Source organism: Archocentrus centrarchus, chromosome 8, assembly GCF_007364275.1.
Source record: "Archocentrus centrarchus isolate MPI-CPG fArcCen1 chromosome 8, fArcCen1, whole genome shotgun sequence".
Taxonomy (NCBI): domain Eukaryota; kingdom Metazoa; phylum Chordata; class Actinopteri; order Cichliformes; family Cichlidae; genus Archocentrus; species Archocentrus centrarchus.
This window is the reverse complement of record NC_044353.1, coordinates 28,961,444-28,981,869: the sequence shown is the minus strand read 5'-3', so window position 1 is coordinate 28,981,869 and position 20,426 is coordinate 28,961,444. Positions and strand designations below refer to the sequence as shown.

Sequence of the window (20,426 nt, the reverse complement as noted above, 5' to 3'; positions counted from 1 at the left end):
TTCTTTTTTGCGTGTCTCGTCATTCGCGCGCGACAAGGCGTTCAACGAAGAAAGCACAGAGAGAACCGTCAAAAACACCCTACCCGAGAGGATGGCGCGTCAAATAACTTCATCTGAAACGTAGTCTCACCCCAACAAGGCATTTCTGCTCTGAACATTATACGGGTGAGTTATTAAGACGTTAAAATAATAACATTTCTGGTCGTTAAATTGGTTAATATAGCCGCTTTAGCTAACGTTGCCAGCCTACCCTCTACATAATGGCAACATTATTGAGCTCAAAAGAACAGCTTGTAACAGATATGCTACTGGTGAATTATTTCTTTAATTTGTCTTGGTTTATTCACACTGCTTCCTTTCCTTTTGCTGTCAGTCACTCAGTTAATCTGTTTGCATAACCACCGTCATTACTGACTGCTCTTAGCCTTAAAATTAGAATAACAGTGATCATCCGTGAAACCAACACTAATTACTTCAGATTATCTAGCTAGTTGATTTTAATTTTCCGTACAAGGTTTAGTAAGTTTTTAATGAACCGCGATAATTTCTATGCATAATACACACGAGGAAAAACTCGTTTTGCTTGTTTGGCTACGTACCAGTGCATTACACGCAGTATTGCCTTCAGTTTTAACTATTATACTACAGATATTGTATTAAGTTTCATGCATACATACATACATTTTACTAATGGTATTTAATTTAATTAACCACTAGAACAGCTAATTGAAGCCAGGCAAAGACATCCTCTCCATCAGTTTTTTTTGTCTTGTTTCCACAGTTATTCCCTTTATGTGTTTTCGCCATCAAATGTAACATACTTAAGAGGATCAATGTCTTTTCTTGTAAGTATTTTGCCAATTTCTTTTCATTTTAGGTATTGTCTTACAGGGCTGGTTTCATGAGGATTAATACTAATCCCAGACCATGCAGGCTTGTATGTTTATTGTAAGATTATTACTGGTCCAAGAGAAGGTTTAATCCTTTTAAGGGAGTCATCATTAATGTATTCATGTTTCTAAAATTCTCACAGCACCGAAACACTTTGCATTTTGATCCAGCACTGCTTACAGACATAAAAGACTACATGCAGTTGCTTAATTCCTTTGAAATAGACCTTTGTATGACTTTCTCTCTTGCAACATTTAAAAAACTTTTAATGCTACACTTTACAGAATTAACCATCTTTATTCAGCAACAATATATGCATATATTTCCGTGTAACCTTTGCTTATTCTTGCTTGCATTTCTCTCCTTTTTTCCATTAACCCTCTGTGTATGTCAGCGTTGGGTATCTGAGAAATTCAGTGTGGAGAGCCTGCGGGATTTGGAGTTATTTGGAGGTGAGAATCAAAGCCAAATTAATTTACAGCTAAAAGGTTCACCATTCACAAACCACTGACCATTCATCAGCACAAACAAAAAACAAAATTCAGTTTTTACTGAAGCTTTGCTCCAAGTATTTGCTTTGTTGTGGTTTTCCTGATTATGAAAGGTTTCCATTCTCTTAGTCATCTCTCTTTCTGCAGCATTCTTGCTATATTGCTTCAGTTTGTGAAAGAAAATGCTCAGATGATTGCACACACACAATTGCTGTCTTGTGGGCTTGTCACATATTCATTCATGCTTCTTCGGAAGTTGTGTTCAGTGGTAAAAGTTTATGTACTTGTTTTTGGCTATCAGATAATTTATTTGCCATTATATGTAAATGTGAATTTATCCTTTTGATGAATGAAGCTACTGAATTTGAGTTGGAGCTGACCACATGTACTTTACACCATTAAAATCAATGGCAATTAGAAATGGGATACACAGTACATGGATGTACAGGATGAAAATAAAGAGAGCAATAAAATTTCCCTTAATAAATCTGTTTTGTACAATTTATTTTGAGGCTAGCATTGCAGCAATACAATTAAGAATGAATTTTGGTAAGATGTTATTGATTATCAGTTCTGCTTTTATGTCTGATTCTCTTTCAATTCCCTTATGGATTCCTGATGAGTTTTATGTATGGAAAAAATGTAGGCCTTCACAAGTTTTCAGCATCAGTGCAACTCTGAGTCTAAAAACAGTGTAGAAATAACTGGACTGGACAATCTGCAGCTATTTCTCAGTTCACATCCTCAAATACACTGACTAAAGTTCATGCATTAATTAATGACTGCACCTCAAAGCTACCAGAAACCCTTTTGTCAGGTGTAGAGGGACTGTTGCTATGAGGGTGCTCCATGTTTTGCAGGGTTCTTAGTGCTACAGTGTCACATACATAATTTAATTTAATTGGTAATTGAAGAAACATCCATTTTGTTATAAAGATCACGTGGTACAGTGTCTCCGTTAATGAGACTTGAAGGATTATAGTGATAAACTCATTACACCGCCTTAGCAGGGCATGTCTGTGTCTCTGACTTTGTCTTACTTCTCCCTGGCTGACAGCTCAGTTAACTCTAAGCTCTTGACTTTATGGTTAGATTGAGAACAGTTTAATGTACATTCAAGCAAAATTGATGTAACTTGTTTTTTCTTAATCCTAGTACTATATCCACTGTTGTCAACAACCTTGTTTTACTAAAATGACCAGAGGCGTAACGGTTTTTTTAACTGGCTGTCCTTTTTAAATGATGTGAGAGGTTTTTATTCATTTTTCCCACTAATTGAAGCTGTGATGTGCGATCCTTCACAAGCCCCTAGCTGGTGGTTTAAGGAATTTTGCCCTACTGAATAGCAGTGTAACAACAAGTCTTAACTATGGACAGTGTATTTATATATCACGTCCTTACTATTAGGTCATCAGGCTCCTGAATAATCAGCATAATGTTTGTCATGTTATCATTATTATTGCTAAGTGTTTGTGTTTTATGAAAAGTTGTTACGGGATAGACTTTCTTTACACTATTTGTTTCATTTTCATTTCATTGCATGCAGGTCAATACTTAATGCTGCATTTTGATCAAGTACACTATATTACCAAAAGTATTCGCTTGTCTGCCTTCACTCACATATAAAATTAATCCATAGGGTTTGATATGATGTTGGCCCACCCTTTGCAGCTATAACAACTTCAATCTTTTGGGAAAGCTTTCTGCTCTGTGCAGGCCGGTCAAGTTTTTCCACACCAAACTCACTCATCCATGTCTTTATGGACCTGCTTTGTGCAGTTGTGTGCAGTCATGTTGTAACAGGAAGGGGCCATCCCCAAACTGTTACCACAAAATTGGGAGCATGAAATTGTACAAAATGTCTTGGTACTAAGGGGCCGAGCCCAACTCCTGAAAAACAACCCCACACCATAATCCCTCCTCCACCAAACGTTGCACTTGGTGCAATGCAGTCAGACAATTACTGTTCTCCTGGCAACCACCAAACCCAGACTCATCCATCAGATTGCGATTTGTCACTCCAGAGAACATGTCTGTCCTGCTCTAGAGTCCAATGGTGGCGTTCTTTACACCTCTGCATCCACCGGTTTGGATGCAGCTGCTCAGCCATGGAAACCCATTCCATTCTCTCTATGCACTGTTTTTACATTTGGAGGCCAGTGGACGCTGAGGTGCATAGTGCACCTCAGCGTCCACTGACCTTGCTCTGTGATTTTATGTGGCCTACCATTTTGTGGCTGAGTTGCTGTCATTCCCAGTCACTTCCACTTCATTATAATACCACTAACAGTTGACTGTGGAATATTTAGGAGAAAGTAAATTCCATGACTGAAATAGTTGCACAGGTGCTATTCACTGATCTCCTGAGAGTGACCTATTCTTTCACAAATGTTTGTGGAAGCAGTCTGCATGCCTAGGTGTTTGATTTTTATACACATGTGATCATGGAAACGATTGGAACACCTGAATTCAATAATTTGGATGGGTGAATGAATACTTTTGGCAGTGTAGTGTATATCATTTCTGTTTTGGCTGTGTGCCTGATGGCTAAAATAACGGCTGGGAAGAGTCTGCTTCGTTTAGCAAGATTGTTTGTTTTGTTTTAATTTGTTTTGGCAACAATGAATGAAGCCTTTAAAGCAGGCAACACTGTATGGGTGGTCACCTAAAGGACAAAGCTGCTGAATTAGACAAATTATGGGAAACCAACAGAGCTCATCTATCAGATTTTGCTTTATGCAGAAAACCCTCGCTTCCAGAGGCTGCGCTGACCAGTTCAGAAGCTTCTCTAAACACAGATCCTTCTCTTGTTTTGTTTGTGTACATGTTTCTATGTCATTGATGTGATTTTTCTACCCCAGAGCAAGCTCAGGGACACTCTCACAGGAAAGTAAGTGTGGTACTCCTGCCACTGCATCATCATAACCCATGTGCCTTTTGTGTATGTGCGTGCATGCATATATATGTATGTGCGCACACAGAATTATCAGTATCCACTACCCCTCAAGGCTTTGCACATCTATGCATGATTGTCCAGTTCATGACACACACTGTATATGCTTGTAGCATAGAAAGCCCTTGTCACCTCACTCACAAGGGCTTCTGTTGCATAGAGTATATAATCAAGCTTACCTCAAGGAGAAGAATTCATTCTCTCCTACAGCTTTTTTTTTAAACAACCCGAATCCTTTGGTGTGCTGCTGTTTAACATTTTGTGCTTCAGGCAGCTGCTGTGTTTTGGATTTTGATGTATTTTTGTAACTGTAATAAAAGTCTTGATAGGGCTATTTAAGGATATTTTGTGTTGAGCCACGTCCTGTTTTGTGCTGACGGCCCCGATGTTGAGTTGGTGGTGAGCTGAAAGTGACACACTTTGACGTCGGTGACTGTGTGTCCTTGCAGTCTGTTAATGGATGGAGTTCCATGTGTTGAGCTTTTGCAATGCATGACAACCCCTTCTAAATCTGATCACAGTGGCAGCATCAAGTGTATCCCATGTGATTAGATAACATTCACCAACATGCCCTTAAGCGATGGCTGCCAAAGCATGTTTGACTTTGCTGTCATGCCAGTTTTAATGTGCATTTAATTTAAAGTGCATAAAGATAATGGCAGTCATTGTGGCTTGGTTCACACAAGAAGCAACTCTTGGTTTTATCTGTGAGGATATTTTCAGAGTTGTGTGTTCCAGATCTTGAAGTCATCTCCAGCTTGTAAAATTCAAATATGCTCAAAGAAGGGCACTGCTCTAATTTTGAATGTGTGCCTTAATGCTGGTCACCATGGAAACAGTCCAAATATTCATACATCTTGCTGTCATTTGCCTCCACAGCTTGCTACTGCAATCTGTCCATTTCCATCATTTCAGCAACAACAAATTGATGGAATTCAGGAGTCCTCACTTTCTAGAATATAAACCTTTCTCTACATTATGTAAAAGTCTAAATTTTTAGCTGGAAAGAGGAAGGCATGGACATTGCATTGGCCACACTATAATTCTGTATTTTTTTTTTAACTTCTGTTTATATTATTAGAGAATTAGTTTGTATTGTAGACAGCATCAAGCATGGCGTACCTACCATGAAGTCCTGTTTTGAAGTTATGAGATGAGCATTTTCATTGTTGGCATCTTGGTTGCAAAAGCTGGATGAAACCACTTGCTCATTGGCTGGTGATTTTGGCAAGTCGTTAGCACACGAGCAAGTGGAAGAATACCACGGCTCATCCTGTTTGAGACATGGTATGATCGAGGTATACAAATCAGATTTCAGTTTTTGTTCAGTATGACCCAAAATGAGTAACTGGGCCCGTGAACTCAGCAGGAAAGTGTTTAGAGTTCAAGAAAGAAATGTTTTCCTATAGACGTCTAACAGACTGGAAGTCTTTTTGCAGTCACAGCTATCGCATCTGGTGGCCTTTGGTATTTCTGCATTGGCTTCATTTTTCCAACTAGGAAGCTATATCCATGTTTTTATACTGTCCATGATTCAGAGGAGTCACTGTATAAAAGTTTCACAAATACTGATGCACTATAAATGTCTGTGGCCAGTAGCAATTACATATATGCTTAGAGTGGAACGCCGGTGCTTATTTTAATGATTAAACCCTCAAGTATGTGTTACTAATTATCTCTGATTCCACTAGTGCTATGGGTCATGCTAACACACCTCAGTCTCCTGTCTGGTGATCTTCTAACAGATATCACACATAAGACCAAGTCTCCGGTTGTCACTCACAAGCCTTTTTGGTTCAGTGCTGTACTGTAACAAATGAAGTCCATGCCAGAACTGATCTTTGTTCACTACGTTTCTTTCTCTTCACCTCCAGGCCAATGAGGACAGTGAGGAGAGTCTGACCTCCTTCCCTTGTCGAGACACCATGGGCAGTTTCCTCCCTGACAGCAGCTCATATGAGCTCCTCGCTGTTATTGGTGAGTAAAAGCAAAGACATGCCTGGACTGCTTATATATATATATATATATATATATATATATATATATATATATATATATATATATATATATATATATATATATATATATATATATATATATAATTTTTTTTTTTTTTTTTTTTTTTTTTTTTTTTTTTTTTTTTTTTTGAATATACACATTTCATTCAGGAGTTTTTTGTTCTGTTTTTATTTTTTTGGTTGGCAGTAACAGAGCTGTATTATGTATACTAAATAAAGAACAGTCTGTTGTGATGTGATGTTTTAATAAAACTACAGTGGTGTGAAAAAGTGTTTGCCCCCTGCTTCATTTCCTGTTTTTTTGCATGTTTGTCACACTTAAGTGTTTCGGAACATCAAACCAATTTAAACAATAGTCAAGGACAACACAAGTAAACATAAAATGCAAGTTGTAAATGAAGGTGTTTATTAGTAAAGGTGAAAAAAAATCCAAACCATCATGGCCCTGTGTGAAAAAGTGATTGCCCCCCTTGTTAAAACATACTATAACTGTGGTTTTTCACACCTGAGTTCAATTTCCCTAGCCACACCTAGGCCTGATTATTGCCACATCTGTTCCCAATCAAGACATCACTTAAATAGGAGCTGCCTGACACAGTAAGGTCCACCAGAAGATCCTTGAAAGCTACACATCATGCCGAGATCCAAAGAAATTCAGGAGCAATTGAGAAAGAAAGTAATTGAGATCTATCAGTCTGGAAAGGGTTATAAAGCCATTTCCAAAGCTTTGGGAATCCAGCGAACCACAGTGAGAGCCATTATCCACAAATGGCGAAGACATGGAACAGTGGTGAACCTTCCCAGGAGTGGCCGGCCGCCCAAACTTACCCCAAGGGCGCAGCGACGACTCATCCAAGAGGTCACAAAAGACCCCACAACAACGTCCAAAGAACTGCAGGCCTCACTTGCCTCAGTTAAGGTCAGCGTTCATGCCTCCACCATCAGAAAAAGACTGAGCAAAAATGGCCTGCATGGCAGAGTTCCAAGAAAAAAACCACTGCTGAGCAAAAAGAAAATTAAAGCTCGTCTCAGTTTTTCCAAAACACATCTTGATGATCCCCAAGACTTTTGGGACAACATTCTGTGGACCGATGAGACAAAAGTGGAACTCTTTGGAAGGTGTGTGTCCCATTACATCTGGCGTAAAAGGAACACTGCATTTCAGAAAAAGAACATTATACCAACAGTAAAATATGGTGGTGGTAGTGTGATGGTCTGGGGCTGTTTTGCTGCGTCAGGACCTGGAAGACTTGCTGTGATAAATGGAACTATGAATTCTGCTGTCTACCAAGAGATCCTGAGGGAGAATGTCAGACCATCTGTTCGTGTACTCAAGCTTAAACGTACTTGGGTTCTGCAGCAGGACAATGATCCTAAACACACCAGCAAGTCCACCACTGAATGGCTGAAGAAAAACAAAATGAAGACTTTGGAGTGGCCTAGCCAAAGTCCTGACCTGAATCCTATTGAGATGTTGTGGTATGACCTTAAAAAGGCCGTTCATGCTCGAAAACCCTCTAATGTAACTGAATTAGGACAATTCTGCAAAGATGAGTGGGCCGAAATTCCTCCAGAACGCTGTAAAAGCCTCATTCCAAGTTATCGCAAATGCTTGGTTGCAGTTGTTGCTGCTAAGGGTGGCCCAACCAGTTATTAGGTTTAGGGGGCAATCACATTTTCACACAAGGCCATGATGGTTTGGATTTTTTTTCACCTTTACTAATAAACACCTTCATTTACATCTTGCATTTTGTGTTTACTTGTGTTGTCCTTGACTATTGTTTAAATTGGTTTGATGTTCCAAAACACTTAAGTGTGACAAACATGCAAAAAAACAGGAAATGAGGCAGGGGCAAACACTTTCTCACACCACTGTAGTTCACTCAGGGTTTTTCCTGACTCACAGAAGTCTCTGCTTGTTCTTGTTATTTCTGATAGACAAAATGTATTTATGTTGGGGTAAGGAACGTCCAACCTAAAAATGGTTAGAAATACATTTTCAAGTGGCCTAAGGACAGATAACCTTATTCTAGTGCAATGTGTCCGTTATCCATTCATTTACATTTCACATCACTACAGTATTGGTCAAAATTTAATCAATATTACACACACGGTACTCATCTAATGGGGCTTCACCCATTAATTGTGCTCACATTTGTCATTTTACTGGCAGTAAACCTGTGAGTTGTGATCCATCGTGAGCGAGATCAACTGCTGTGTTACTGGTTTACAGTCCTGGTGTTTTGTTTTTATTTTTCCTTTCTTTTGTTGTGTGCCTGTCAGTATTTCACAGTAAAAATTAACAGAAAATTTCTTCTTAAATCAGGGATTGTTTGACTTAATTGGAATTAAATCTGAAAGATGCTTATTTATTTATTTTTTAAATATTAAAAGTAGTACCTGGATCATAAATAAAAAGTAATATTGTTAAGTTGTGTGTTTGTTTGGTATTTAACAACATAACATAAATATTCCAACAAACCGGAGGATGACTTTGTCACAGTGACCTCAGTATTGTGTTTTGTTTTAGGTCGGGGTTTGGACAATTTAATGACTGTGAACCTGGCTCAATACAGACCCACTGGGGAGAACGTGGCCATCCGACGGATTGACTTGGAGTCATGTACTAATGACATGGTTACCTACCTGCAGGTGTGCATCATCACTCAGTGCCCTCAGTCTGCATGACTTGGCTCTTCTGTCACCCTCCTTCCCATGTTTCATTTAGCGCTTTATTGAAGGCTCATGAATAACTCTGGTTCACTCTCCCTTCTGTATTTGCCAGCCTTGTATTGTATTAGTTTTTTTTTTTTTCTGGCGGGGGGTGTCTAGGATTTTCAGATTGATAGGTGCATCTACGAAAAATCTCGGACAAGTTCAAATTTTAGTGGCTTTGACCTTAAGGTCAGAGGTCAAGTTTACTGAAAGTTTTGTCAGCACAATAGCTCGAGAATGAGGTCAACAGGGTTATTATAGTTAACGAAAACGAACGAAATAACGAAAACTGAAATTGAAAAAACATTGTCGTTAACTGAAATAAATAAAAACTATACTTAAAAGGAAAAAACGATAACTAACTAAAACTGTATTGTGAGTTTACAAAACTAACTAAAACTAACTGAAATTATCGATAAACTGACTTTCATTTACTTGTTTTTTTTTTTTTTTTTAAGCCTTGTGGATTGATATGAAATCATTTTTTCCGCTCTCCAAGTTTAAGCTGGGAGCGCCATCGGACAACTGTGAGTGTGTGCGCATGTGCGTGCGCTCACCGCGCTGGTCGGCAAAGTAATGGCTGCGGTCCCGTATGGAGGTTCTTTGAGTACAAGAGCACAGATAGAATCGAAAGTCTTGTGGATGATGAAAAATGTGCGGAACATTTCTCAGTCAGGAAAAACCAGCAACATCAAAGTCCACCTGAGAAGCGCACAACAGAAACCGCTCTGATCCTACCAGGTAACCTGGCCTGCGCCTCTGAGAAACGGGACTACTTGTCGGGTCCACGCAGCCCAGAAAGTTGTGACTAAACTGTTTAGTCCTTGTGCGTTTCCAGCTACTTTATCAGTGAGAGAATAACAATCAGGAATAATAATCAAAGCATCAATATAAGGACTCACAACTGTCAGCAAATTCCTGGTAGGAGACTCCTGAAACTATCAGGATGGACGTGAAGGAATGAACAAAGTGAAAAAAACAGGGACAAATATGTTTGCAGCCAAAAAACTGAGCACAAAGAGCGAGGACCAAAAAAGAAGTCCCAGCCTGCGCCGCATATAAAACAACTGCACACGACCACAAGGTAATTAACACCCACAATCCAGCTACACAAGCATAAATGTGGACATGAGGTCGACAACTTCCGTAGGTTATGTACAGAGGCCGCAAAGACCCTGCAAGTTTAATTAGCGAGCATCTAACCAAGCTAGCTCCAAAACAGAAGCAGCTTCAGGTGGTGAGAACATCAGGATGCAGCTGGATTTGAGCTTTGACTCCTTCAAAGAGTTTGTTTTTGTCAAACACCACATGTAGGTGTTGTTAATCTGCTGCACTGATGCTGAACTTTATTGTGGAGTTTATTGTAGAATTTATTGAGTTTGGGAATTCATGTTTTTCTTTGTTTCTCCCTGTTGATGTTCATGTGTGTCCTTAATATTACACACATTTAGCATGTCTTGTGAACAGCTGGTTGTTGAATATATTTCTTTAAACGGTATCTTTTGTCAAGTTTTCATTACACAATAGTCACTTTTGCGCCTTGAATCTTGCACCTGATTAGGTATGAAAATACTAAAACTAATACTGAAACTAACTGAAACTAAGCATGAAACCAAAAATAAAAACTAATAAAAACGAGAAAAACCACTCTGAAAACTAATTAAAACTAACTGAATTAAAGAAAAAAAAGTAAAAACTAACTAAAACTAAACTATAATGTAAAATCCAAAACTATTATAACCCTGGAGGTCAAGTAGGATTTGTTTTAAACCATGCCATAGATATATTTACTCAAGAAGGATATCCTATAGACATCTCATACTCATAGTTTAGTTTAGCTGCATCTACTAAAAATCTCTGACACATTGGAATTTGGGAGCCTTGATACAATTCATGCACTTTTTTTTTTTTTGCAGCTTTCTCAATGGCACAGTATAGTAGGTAGCTATTCCAGCACTGCTGTTTCAGTCTTTGAATAACATTCAAAGCTTTTTCCCAATTTGCATTCAGTAAATTTTCATAATGATAGCAACCCTTCTGTGGTCAGATTGCTCTAAGTGTATGGATTTTCATGCCAGGGCACATTTTGATAAAAGATGAAAAGATGTTCCACACTTATTGTTTCATTTTTTAAATTGATTTTTTAACTTTTTTTTAAATTTTTTTTTGTTTGTTTGTTTGTTTTATGTGAATGTTGCCTGGAATATTCTGTCAATATTGCTTCAGTTTGAAGTCAAAATGTTGATAAGGTTCAAAGGATTGACTCAAATGTTGCATAGAGTCAAGTGTTTAATTTAAAAAAAATATTTATTACCAATTACAAATAAGGATGGTGTGTTTAGGCCATTGAGAAGTAACAGGCAATGAAGTATAATCACTGTTTGGTCATGTATACAGTCATGACAATGCAGGTTAAGAGAACACTCATACATTAAGGCTTTAATAAATTACGTTTGCTTCTGGTGACATAGCTGTTTCAAGGGTGACCCTGCAGGCAGGGATTTTTATTTTAAATTTTTTAACATTGATAAGCATTTGTGGCTACCGAGTCACTTAAAATCTGAGTTTTTAAACTCACCCAGCAAGGCCACTGGAAGCAAAGCTTATTATAGGCCTAGTAAAAGAACAGTACTCATTTATTTATGGGGTTGTAAAGATATATTTTCATGTTCCTGCATGCACTAAAAACATGTCAGTTATAATTAGTCACTCTTGTAACTCAGCTTTCAATGTTATTTCCCTGGCATATAACATAAAGCTTACATGTTATCAAGTTGAGTAGAATATTAGTTACAAACCCTTTCCTTTCCTCCATCTCACAGGGTGAACTACATGTGTCAAAGTTGTTTCACCACCCCAGTATTCTGCCATACAAGAGTGTCTTTATAGCTGAAAATGAATTGTGGGTCATCACACCCTTCATGGCTTATGGTAAGAAATCCAGTTTCTTACCCCATCACATATTCTCTTCTTACATATTCTCATATGTTATGCAAATATGTTAAAAAATTGATGAAGCAGCCTCTGCTAATGTACGAGAGCCTTCTTATCGTGATTATCTGTGCTTGAATCTTGCAGGATCAGCCAGAGATCTCATCTGCACACATTTTACAGATGGTATGAGTGAGCTGACCATTGCATACATTCTGCTAGGCATGCTCAAAGCTCTTGAATACATCCACCATATGGGATACGTGCACCGGTAAGACACACTTACACAGTAAATGAGTGTTAGACAAATTTTTTTTTTTTTTTAATTTATAGATTTCAATATATTTAACTTTTTTCAATTTAAATGTTTATGGTAAACAAAGGAACAAGCCAAATAGTTGATGTTTCCACGGTATGTCACATTAGAGGGGGTTTTCTCGTCAACTTTGACCAAAAAAAATAACAGGCAGCATTTAAACGTAATAGAGGAGACTGGCAAACAATCATCCAGCTCTCGAGTAAAATATTGATCACTGAGTTAATTTTTTTTGTTGCTGATTGTTTTTTGGGGGGTTTTTGTGTTTCTTGCAGCCAAAATCTATATTTTACTTATTAATAATAATAATACTAGTCAACAAAGTATGTGCTCTAATTGATATTATCTTGTCATTAAAATGCAATCAATCATTCATACCTGACATATTATTGAGCATCTTAACTGTTGTGCAGGAGTGTGAAGGCCAGCCACGTTTTGATCTCTGCAGATGGGCAAGTCTGCATGTCAGGTCTGCGGAGCATCTTTAGCCTCATTCGTCACGGCCAGAGAGCCAAAGTGGTCCACGATTTCCCCCAGTATAGTGTCAACGTGCTGCCATGGCTTAGTCCCGAAGTGCTGCAACAGGTACCACATTCTCAACAGTGCAACACTGAAAATGCTGTTCTGCAGCCAGAGTTGCAGGGCTATAGGCTATAGTTTTTATACTACACTGCACAGCAAAATTACCAGAAATAATAAGAAGAGTAAGGATGAAACTGGCAGTAAGTTTCTTTTTGATTTGTTTGAAGAATCTCCAGGGTTATGACTCTCGATCAGACATCTACAGCCTCGGCATCACAGCCTGTGAACTGGCCAATGGGCACGTGCCCTTCAAAGATATGCCAGCTACACAAGTAAGCCGAAACCCTGAATATTCTCCTGTTTTAAATTTTGCACAAGCTCAACTGTAGAAAGTCATTTAATGGCAAACAACATTATTGGTGGTGTATTTATACTTTATAGTATTGTGGCAAAGCTGGATATTAAAACCATGAATTCTGAGGTATCCAAGGTTATTAGGCTAAACTAATATTATCTAATTTCCACAGATGCTGCTGGAGAAGCTAAACGGGACAGTGCCATGCTTGCTGGATACCACAACTATACCCCCAGAGGAGCTGTCCATGAAGCCTTCCCGCTCTGGTGCTGACTCTGGGATCTGTGAGGGTCCAGGAGCGGGAGGAGGCCGACACTCTAATGGCGAGCCTTCCTCATCGTCAGGAGGACACCCGTACAACCGGACGTTCTCCCCACAGTTCCACGCCTTTGTTGAACTGTGTTTACAGCGAGACCCAGAAAAAAGGTTGGCCAAATTCTGCCTGCATGTTTAAAGTATGAATGCTGTAAATGCACTAAGATGTTTTTTTTTTTTTTTTTTTTTTTTTTTTTGGAATCAGTTATGATTGAGACACTAACTGGATTCCCCATTGTGTTCCTTCAGACCATCTGCAGCCACTCTTACTGGCCATCCCTTCTTCAAACAGGTGTGCAAGATATCGAATTAATTCAAACATTGTCACTTAAGCAAGTGTTCATAACTTTGGGTTGCATCAGGATTTTTGCGTAAACGTGTCAGTATACAGTATTTAAACTGTTAGACAAATGTGAGAAAGTAAGAACATTTAATTTTGTTAAATATGATGTGAATTGGTCATGTTTAAGCTTGTTTTCCAAATGTTTTTTTGTTTTCTAAGATCAAACGGAGACCTTCAGAGGCGCTGCCTGAGCTGTTGCGCCCCGTAACGCCTATCACCAGCTTCGAGAGCTCCCAGCCTCAGGATTCACCGTCTGGACTTGCCAGCCTAGAGTCCGGTCTCAGCCACTTAGAAGTAGATGACTGGGACTTCTGACAGTGGACGACTTGGTGGGAAGATGTTCATATGAGAAACTCTCTGAGCAGATGGGACAAGATTAGTTTTTGTAATGGCCGCTATGTATATACTAAAAGGAGTAGCTGTTCTCAGACCCAGGTTACAAACCAGCAGCCATCTGGCCTCTTTTGACATCTCTCACGCTTTTGTTCTCTAGATATGCACAAAGTCTTGCACTGCACTGATGGCCTCATCCTTCTCTCTCTCTCTCTCTCACACACACACACACACACACACACCTGTTTGCAGATTGTACTCATACATTACAAGCCCCCTGGAGCCAAAACACAACAGGACTTTGTTCCTCATGCTGGTGTTGAGGTCAGAGGATCTGTGGATGTAGCCTAAAGATTCTTGGCAAACAAATTAGTGTGACGCACTAAATATTCAGTGGGGACACTCTACCTCGTGTGAGGAAACTGCTGCTTGATGTGGCCCATATGCTCAGCGAGACCACCATAAGGGTGCACAGCAGTCCTCACAACTGACTCGGTTAGTCTTGTGCACCAGATGGAAGGTTTCGTGTTTGCCCAGAGGGTCAGTTAAATGAACAGCATGTAAACACATTTCTTAACTCTGCTTGTGTTACAGTGTAAACTACATTTCATGCTTCAGGCAACTCTTCTGTTGCACAGTTTAAGATTAATGTGTTAGTTTAACCATCAAAGCATAGACGTATGTATTTGCTTGAACTTTACTGGGTATTAACTCATGTCAAAAATGAATGTTTTATTGGTGCTTGTTTTGTCTGCATGTATATTTGAAAGTGAGGGCAAAGCAATGTGTTGCAAAACTCAAACTTGACTTTTAACAATTAATGTGGTTAACATGAACTTTTTATTTTGATGACACCACACAATGAGGCTATAAACCTTATAAAAATTGCTTTATTCAAATTTTACACAGACAAACACATAAGAGGAGGGCGGGAATGTTTAGATTTTGCTAATCGTCCTCATCGGATGGTGGTTGGTCTGTTGCGGCATTTTGTTTCTCCAGCTTGGCCATCAACTCTGGCAAAAGGGGAAATTAAAAACACGATTAATGGGAATTAACTTGCATTGATTACATTACTGTCTTAAGCCTTGATTATACATTGTGGACACAGACAGCTGGAGTCCCAGCGGCTTATCTGAAGTCCACCGCCTGGGGTGCATGCATAGTTGGTGCATTGTAATGTAGATTCTCCACAAACGAGTCTGCACTGTGACAAAAAATGGGCATGTGGACATTCGCACGGACCCTCATGCTCAACATCTAATGACGAAATTTATATAATTCACATTTAAGTGGACACAAAGTATAATCAAGGCATTAAAAGTGGTTCCCCCTCCTCTGAGGGTTTTAGGCTTATTGTGCCTACCTTTAGCAGGATTGAATACTCCATGGGTTTGAGTGTCGCACACATAACACCGTTTAGACTTGCGGTAATGCTGAAGTGCACAAGCCTCACAAAAATAGTGCCTGCACCTGGAAGACATTAGCTTGTTAATACATTTCAAAAAACAGCAATTAGCTTGGCAAGGAAAAAAACACACACACACGGAAGAGGCTTACTTTGTGATTATGGGATTCTTAAAAGATTCCCGGCAGATGAAGCACTTAAAGGGCAAATCTTCCTCGTCACTGCTGACCTCGTAGTTCTCATCATCTTAATAAAAATGCAACATAGTTCAGGAAAAGCTCATGTACAGTAGAAACAAATGCATTTTAAATCCCCCTCCTTAACTCACCATTGGCTCCATATCTTCCCTCCTCCAGTTCCCTCTCAATCTGCCAGCCATGTTTGTAGTCTGATCTGTCATGAAGAAACTTGCAGCTGTCTGATAGCAGGAGAGATGAACATGAAGAAAGACTAAATGGTTAAGATTTTTCTTAAATGTTTATATATTATTTTTCTAATAAATTTCAATTAAACAGAACAGGCACACAAACTACAAACTGCTGCTCTCAATAGAAATCTACTGTAATGAAAAAGAAAAGTTAACCCCAAGAGAAAAAAAAATCTAAATTTGCATAAAAAATCCCACTTGTTTAATTCAGAAGAAACCCTATAAATATTTTATATATAGGGTTTCTTCTGAATAAAATTTTTAAAAAAAGCAGCCATCAGAAGACGTGTACAGTGTGGTCATAAAGAAATGGACATGGTCAGCAACAATACTCAGGTAGTGCTGTGGTGTTTCAACAGTGCTCAGTTGGTACTAAGGGGCCCAAAGTGTGCAAAGTAAATATCCCTCACACCACCAGCCTGAACTTGCTGCAAGGCAGGATGGATGACTGCCTTCATGCTGTTTATGCCAGATTCTGATCCTACCATCCAAATGTCACAGCCAACCACGCAATGTTTTTCCGATCTTCTATTGACCAATTTTGGTAACCCTGTGTGATATTCTCAGTTTCCTGTTCTTAGCTGACAGGAGTGGCACCTGGTGTGGTCTTCTGCTGCTGTAGTCCGTATGCTTCAAGGTTTGACATGTGCGTACAGAGATGCTCTTCTGCATACTGTGGTTGTAATCAGGGGTTATTTATGTTACTGTTGCCTTCTTATTGGCTTGATGCAGTCTAGACATTTTCTCCTGAATCTTTGACATCAACAAGACATTTTCACCTGGAGAACTGCTGCTCACTGGATATTTTCTCTTTTTCGGAGCATTCTCTGAGATGGCCGTATGAGAAAATCCAAGTAGATCAGCAGTTTCTGAAATACTTAGACCAGCTCATCTGGCACCAACAACCATGCCATGTTCAGTGTCATTTAAACCACCTTTTTACCTCATTCGGATGCTCAGTTCGAACCTCAGCAGAACCTTTGACTGGTACTGTATACTTACTGAAGTGACAGTGAGTGTATGTTGTTCTTTCTCGTAGGAGGTTTGACTTAATTTGTCTTATATAATGCATAATATTTGGTCTATGAGTTGTTTTTCTTTCCCCAAAATGCAGGGCATGGTCAAGATATTACAATGAAAAGGGTCTGATTAATTATTCGACAGACATGTATTTCAATTCTCTAAACCTTCTACGCACCTCCAAAACCACAGAAACCAGTCTCCTTGTAGTCTTTGCAGATATCTGGCTGGTAGTCCCACCGGACTGTGGCTCGCAGGTGTTCAGGGGCTCTGATTGGTCCTTTTCTGTTAAAATGATTGAACAGAATTATATGTATGAGCAATAACTAATTACATTTTAGCACTGAAACATAAAAAAATGCATTAGCAATATATCATCATCATCACTGCACCATCACAGGAAAGTCTTGAGCAGATGGGCCATTTTATTAATGTCTATTTTATGCCCCTTAAACAGCACAAGTTATAATTTCTCTTTGTGGTTCATTAACAGTTTTTAAGACACAAATCCACTCAAGAAATTGACTTTTTTTTAATGACACGATATGACTGTGATGTAATGTAATGGATACTCCTTGCCGTAATGCTCACCTGACCATGCCAGAGGAGGCATTGCCCATGGTTGTGTCTTTAGGCTTGATGAATTTTTGGTAGTTGTTGATACCACGATAGATTTTATCATCATCTTTACCCACCATCTCCTGCTCCAAGACAATAAAGTACATTCATTCATTGAAGACTTAGGTGTGACTATTGGACATCTTCAAATTTTAGAATTCAAGTCATAATTTACAACCATGAATGAAACAGTTTTCCAACAAAATGAAAGACACTAGAAAATACATGACTGTGAGACAGGACTTGTAGCTGCTTCTGCAAAGCTGTAACATTAAAAATAACATCTCCTACCTCTTGGATTTTCTGACTCCTTTCAAAAATGGCCTGGGCATCTTTGTCTCTCTCTGTGTCCAGCTGATATGTAGCCGTTGCACCCATGTCCTCCGGTCCCTCCGGTTTCTTGTTTTTGGATAAGATTGGGAGAAAAGGTTTAAATTTTAGTACATTTGTAAATTTACAAGACTGTGGCTCTAAAGCAGTATATAAGACAGTGAACACATATACACACACAAAAGCCAAATCAGCAGAGCCCAAACAAGCATGGATACAGATGGAAAACAGAAAGTTGAATACCTCGCTCACTCACATCCTAACAAAAGCTCTGCTTTTATTTCACATTCCCAAATTATAACATTAAAGGACTACCCTTAAAAATGCAGCATAAAAGAAAAGTCGACTCACCGCTGATCGTGTAGACTTGTAGGAAACAGTCACCTTCTTTTCTTCTTTCTCATCTTCACTTTCACTGGACGATACAGCATCTCTCTCCACTTTCTTCGACTGGACAGAGAGGAAAAAACAGTCACGTCGATCTCATATGGGGCTACTGTTGTGACAGTCGTGTCTGCAAATGTGTTTGGAGAGTTGAGCAACTATCTGCACAATGAGATTTGTAAATGTTTAAGAAAGATATCTAAATCTGTGTCAAGTTTGCATGTTTATAAAAATTTGTCTGCATACTCTAACAAATCTATGTATGCATTAATATAAAACACACTTGCAAATCTAAATGCAGATTTTGATTGTTTTAGATTTGCAAATCTAACTACATGCCAGCTGATTTCCACATTCCTGTACATATTAATAAATCTACTCACACACTGATTAAGACAGACTCACAACTCTCCACAAACATTTGCCAAAAAAGCAAACAAAAAAAACCCAACAGCTACATTATATTGCCAAAAGTATTCACTCGCCTGCCTTCACACACTTCCGAACAGAGTGACATGCATTCTTAATCCAGAGGGTTTAATATGATGTTGGCCCGTCCTTTGCAGCTGTAACAACTTCAACTCTTCTGGGAAGGCTTTCCACAAGGTTTAGGAGTGTGTTAATGGGAATTAACGGAACCCGGCTCTGTCATTTTACGTGGCCTACTACTTTGAGTTGCTGTCATTCCCAATCACTTCCACTTTGTAATAATACCACTAACAGTTGACTGTAATATTTAGTAGTGAGGAAATTTTACAACTAGAATAGTTGCACAGGTGGCATCCTATCATGGTGTCATACTGGATTTCACTGAGCTCCTGAGTCTACATACCTAGGTGCTTGGTTTTATACACCTGTGGCCATGGAAGTGACTGAAACACCTGAATTCAATGATTTGGATGGATGAGTGAATATTTTTGGCAATATAGTGTACCATATTAGTACCACCCCCCCACCCCCCCCCCCCCCCAAAAAAAAAAAAAAAAAATTAAACTCCTTATTATTTTACCCTCTGGATCATCGGGTTGATGCGAGTTTCTTTCTTTTGTTTTCTGATCACGGAGGTCTGGTCCTCATCACTCTTTTCATCTGAAAAGAAATAAGTGCGACATACATTTGGTGATAAATCTTCTAACCGTTCACAGCCATAACTGAAACCCCGACAGCAGACTTGCAAAATCCTATAACGATCTCTTGAGTTAATTGGAAGACAAAAACAAAAAACTGCAGGCTGCGCATTCAGCACTCCAAATTCCGAGGAAACCTAAACGTGGCACAAATGTGAAATTTGGTTTGAACAGGAACAAAACACTTTCGTCTGCTGCACTTACTTAAATCGTTTCTCTCATTCAGGAAGCAGATATAGCACTTTTGCCTCTTACCGTGTTAATAACACAGTGGTTACTTGTTAAGGACAACAAGAACAGACACAAATACTCGATAATTAGTTTGTATTTGGCATCTCGGGACCGACGATAAAGCCGGAGCGCTGCCAGCACCGGGAGTTGCTGGACTTTAAATGATCAGAAACTATGCTAAATAACAGACCTTTGTCGCTATCGCTTGCTTTTCTCTTTCGCCCGGAGAATTTCCTGTTAGATTTTTTGAACAGAAAAGTGCAAGACCCCTCCTGAGGGTTCTCAGATTCCGCCATCTTGCCACTGCTTTGTAAATATCTGCTCTTGCCACAGCGCCCTCTGGTGTCTAGGGGTGACCTTATGTTAGTCCCTGCAGTGGTCAACAGCTAAACCACACTTGTCTACGTATTCATTTAGAAAAGACAATAATAATATTCCAGTGAGAAAGTGGCTGCGATTTTATGTGAGATACTAAGAGTAAATAGGCACGATGTTACCTAATGTTGTGACTTTTGCGCTTTAGAAAAAGAACATAACATACAGTAAACATATCAAGAAATTGACTGCAAACTCTATCCAAAGACAACAGCAGCTATTTGAGTGGCAATAGCAGTTAGATGAACAATTGTCTATACTATTTGGATATCATTATTATGTTTTCATAATGTCTGTATTATCATTTTGTTAATAACACGGGT

At 39.0% G+C, this 20,426-nt stretch overlaps 2 protein-coding genes across 5 annotated transcripts; one reads left to right on the top strand and one right to left on the bottom strand.

Moving 5' to 3' along the window:
* Position 1: 1 nt before the first annotated feature.
* On the top strand, positions 2-16,240 carry strada (STE20 related adaptor alpha). Of its 4 annotated transcripts, XM_030734929.1 has the most exons (13): positions 2-165; positions 782-845; positions 1,286-1,343; positions 4,244-4,272; positions 6,210-6,312; positions 8,884-9,005; positions 11,891-11,999; positions 12,147-12,270; positions 12,729-12,900; positions 13,065-13,169; positions 13,365-13,618; positions 13,757-13,799; positions 14,010-16,240. In XM_030734929.1, exons 2-13 carry the CDS (start codon positions 834-836, stop codon positions 14,163-14,165), a joined length of 1,287 nt encoding a protein of 428 aa, XP_030590789.1. In that variant the 5' UTR covers positions 2-165; positions 782-833; the 3' UTR covers positions 14,166-16,240. The 4 variants fall into 4 exon arrangements, with proteins under 4 accessions (XP_030590789.1, XP_030590787.1, XP_030590786.1 ...); XM_030734927.1 differs by lacking the exon at positions 4,244-4,272 and having other exon boundaries at positions 3-165; XM_030734926.1 differs by lacking the exons at positions 1,286-1,343; positions 4,244-4,272 and having other exon boundaries at positions 3-165.
* Positions 15,056-20,050, bottom strand: rnf113a (ring finger protein 113A). The gene is made up of 10 exons (XM_030734930.1): positions 19,919-20,050; positions 19,380-19,459; positions 18,338-18,436; positions 17,948-18,055; positions 17,630-17,739; positions 17,217-17,323; positions 15,920-16,009; positions 15,744-15,837; positions 15,550-15,656; positions 15,056-15,199 (listed from the first exon to the last, which is right to left on the bottom strand). Exons 1-10 carry the CDS (start codon positions 20,022-20,024, stop codon positions 15,132-15,134), a joined length of 969 nt encoding a protein of 322 aa, XP_030590790.1. The 5' UTR covers positions 20,025-20,050; the 3' UTR covers positions 15,056-15,131.
* Between the last annotated feature and the right edge of the window lie 376 nt (positions 20,051-20,426).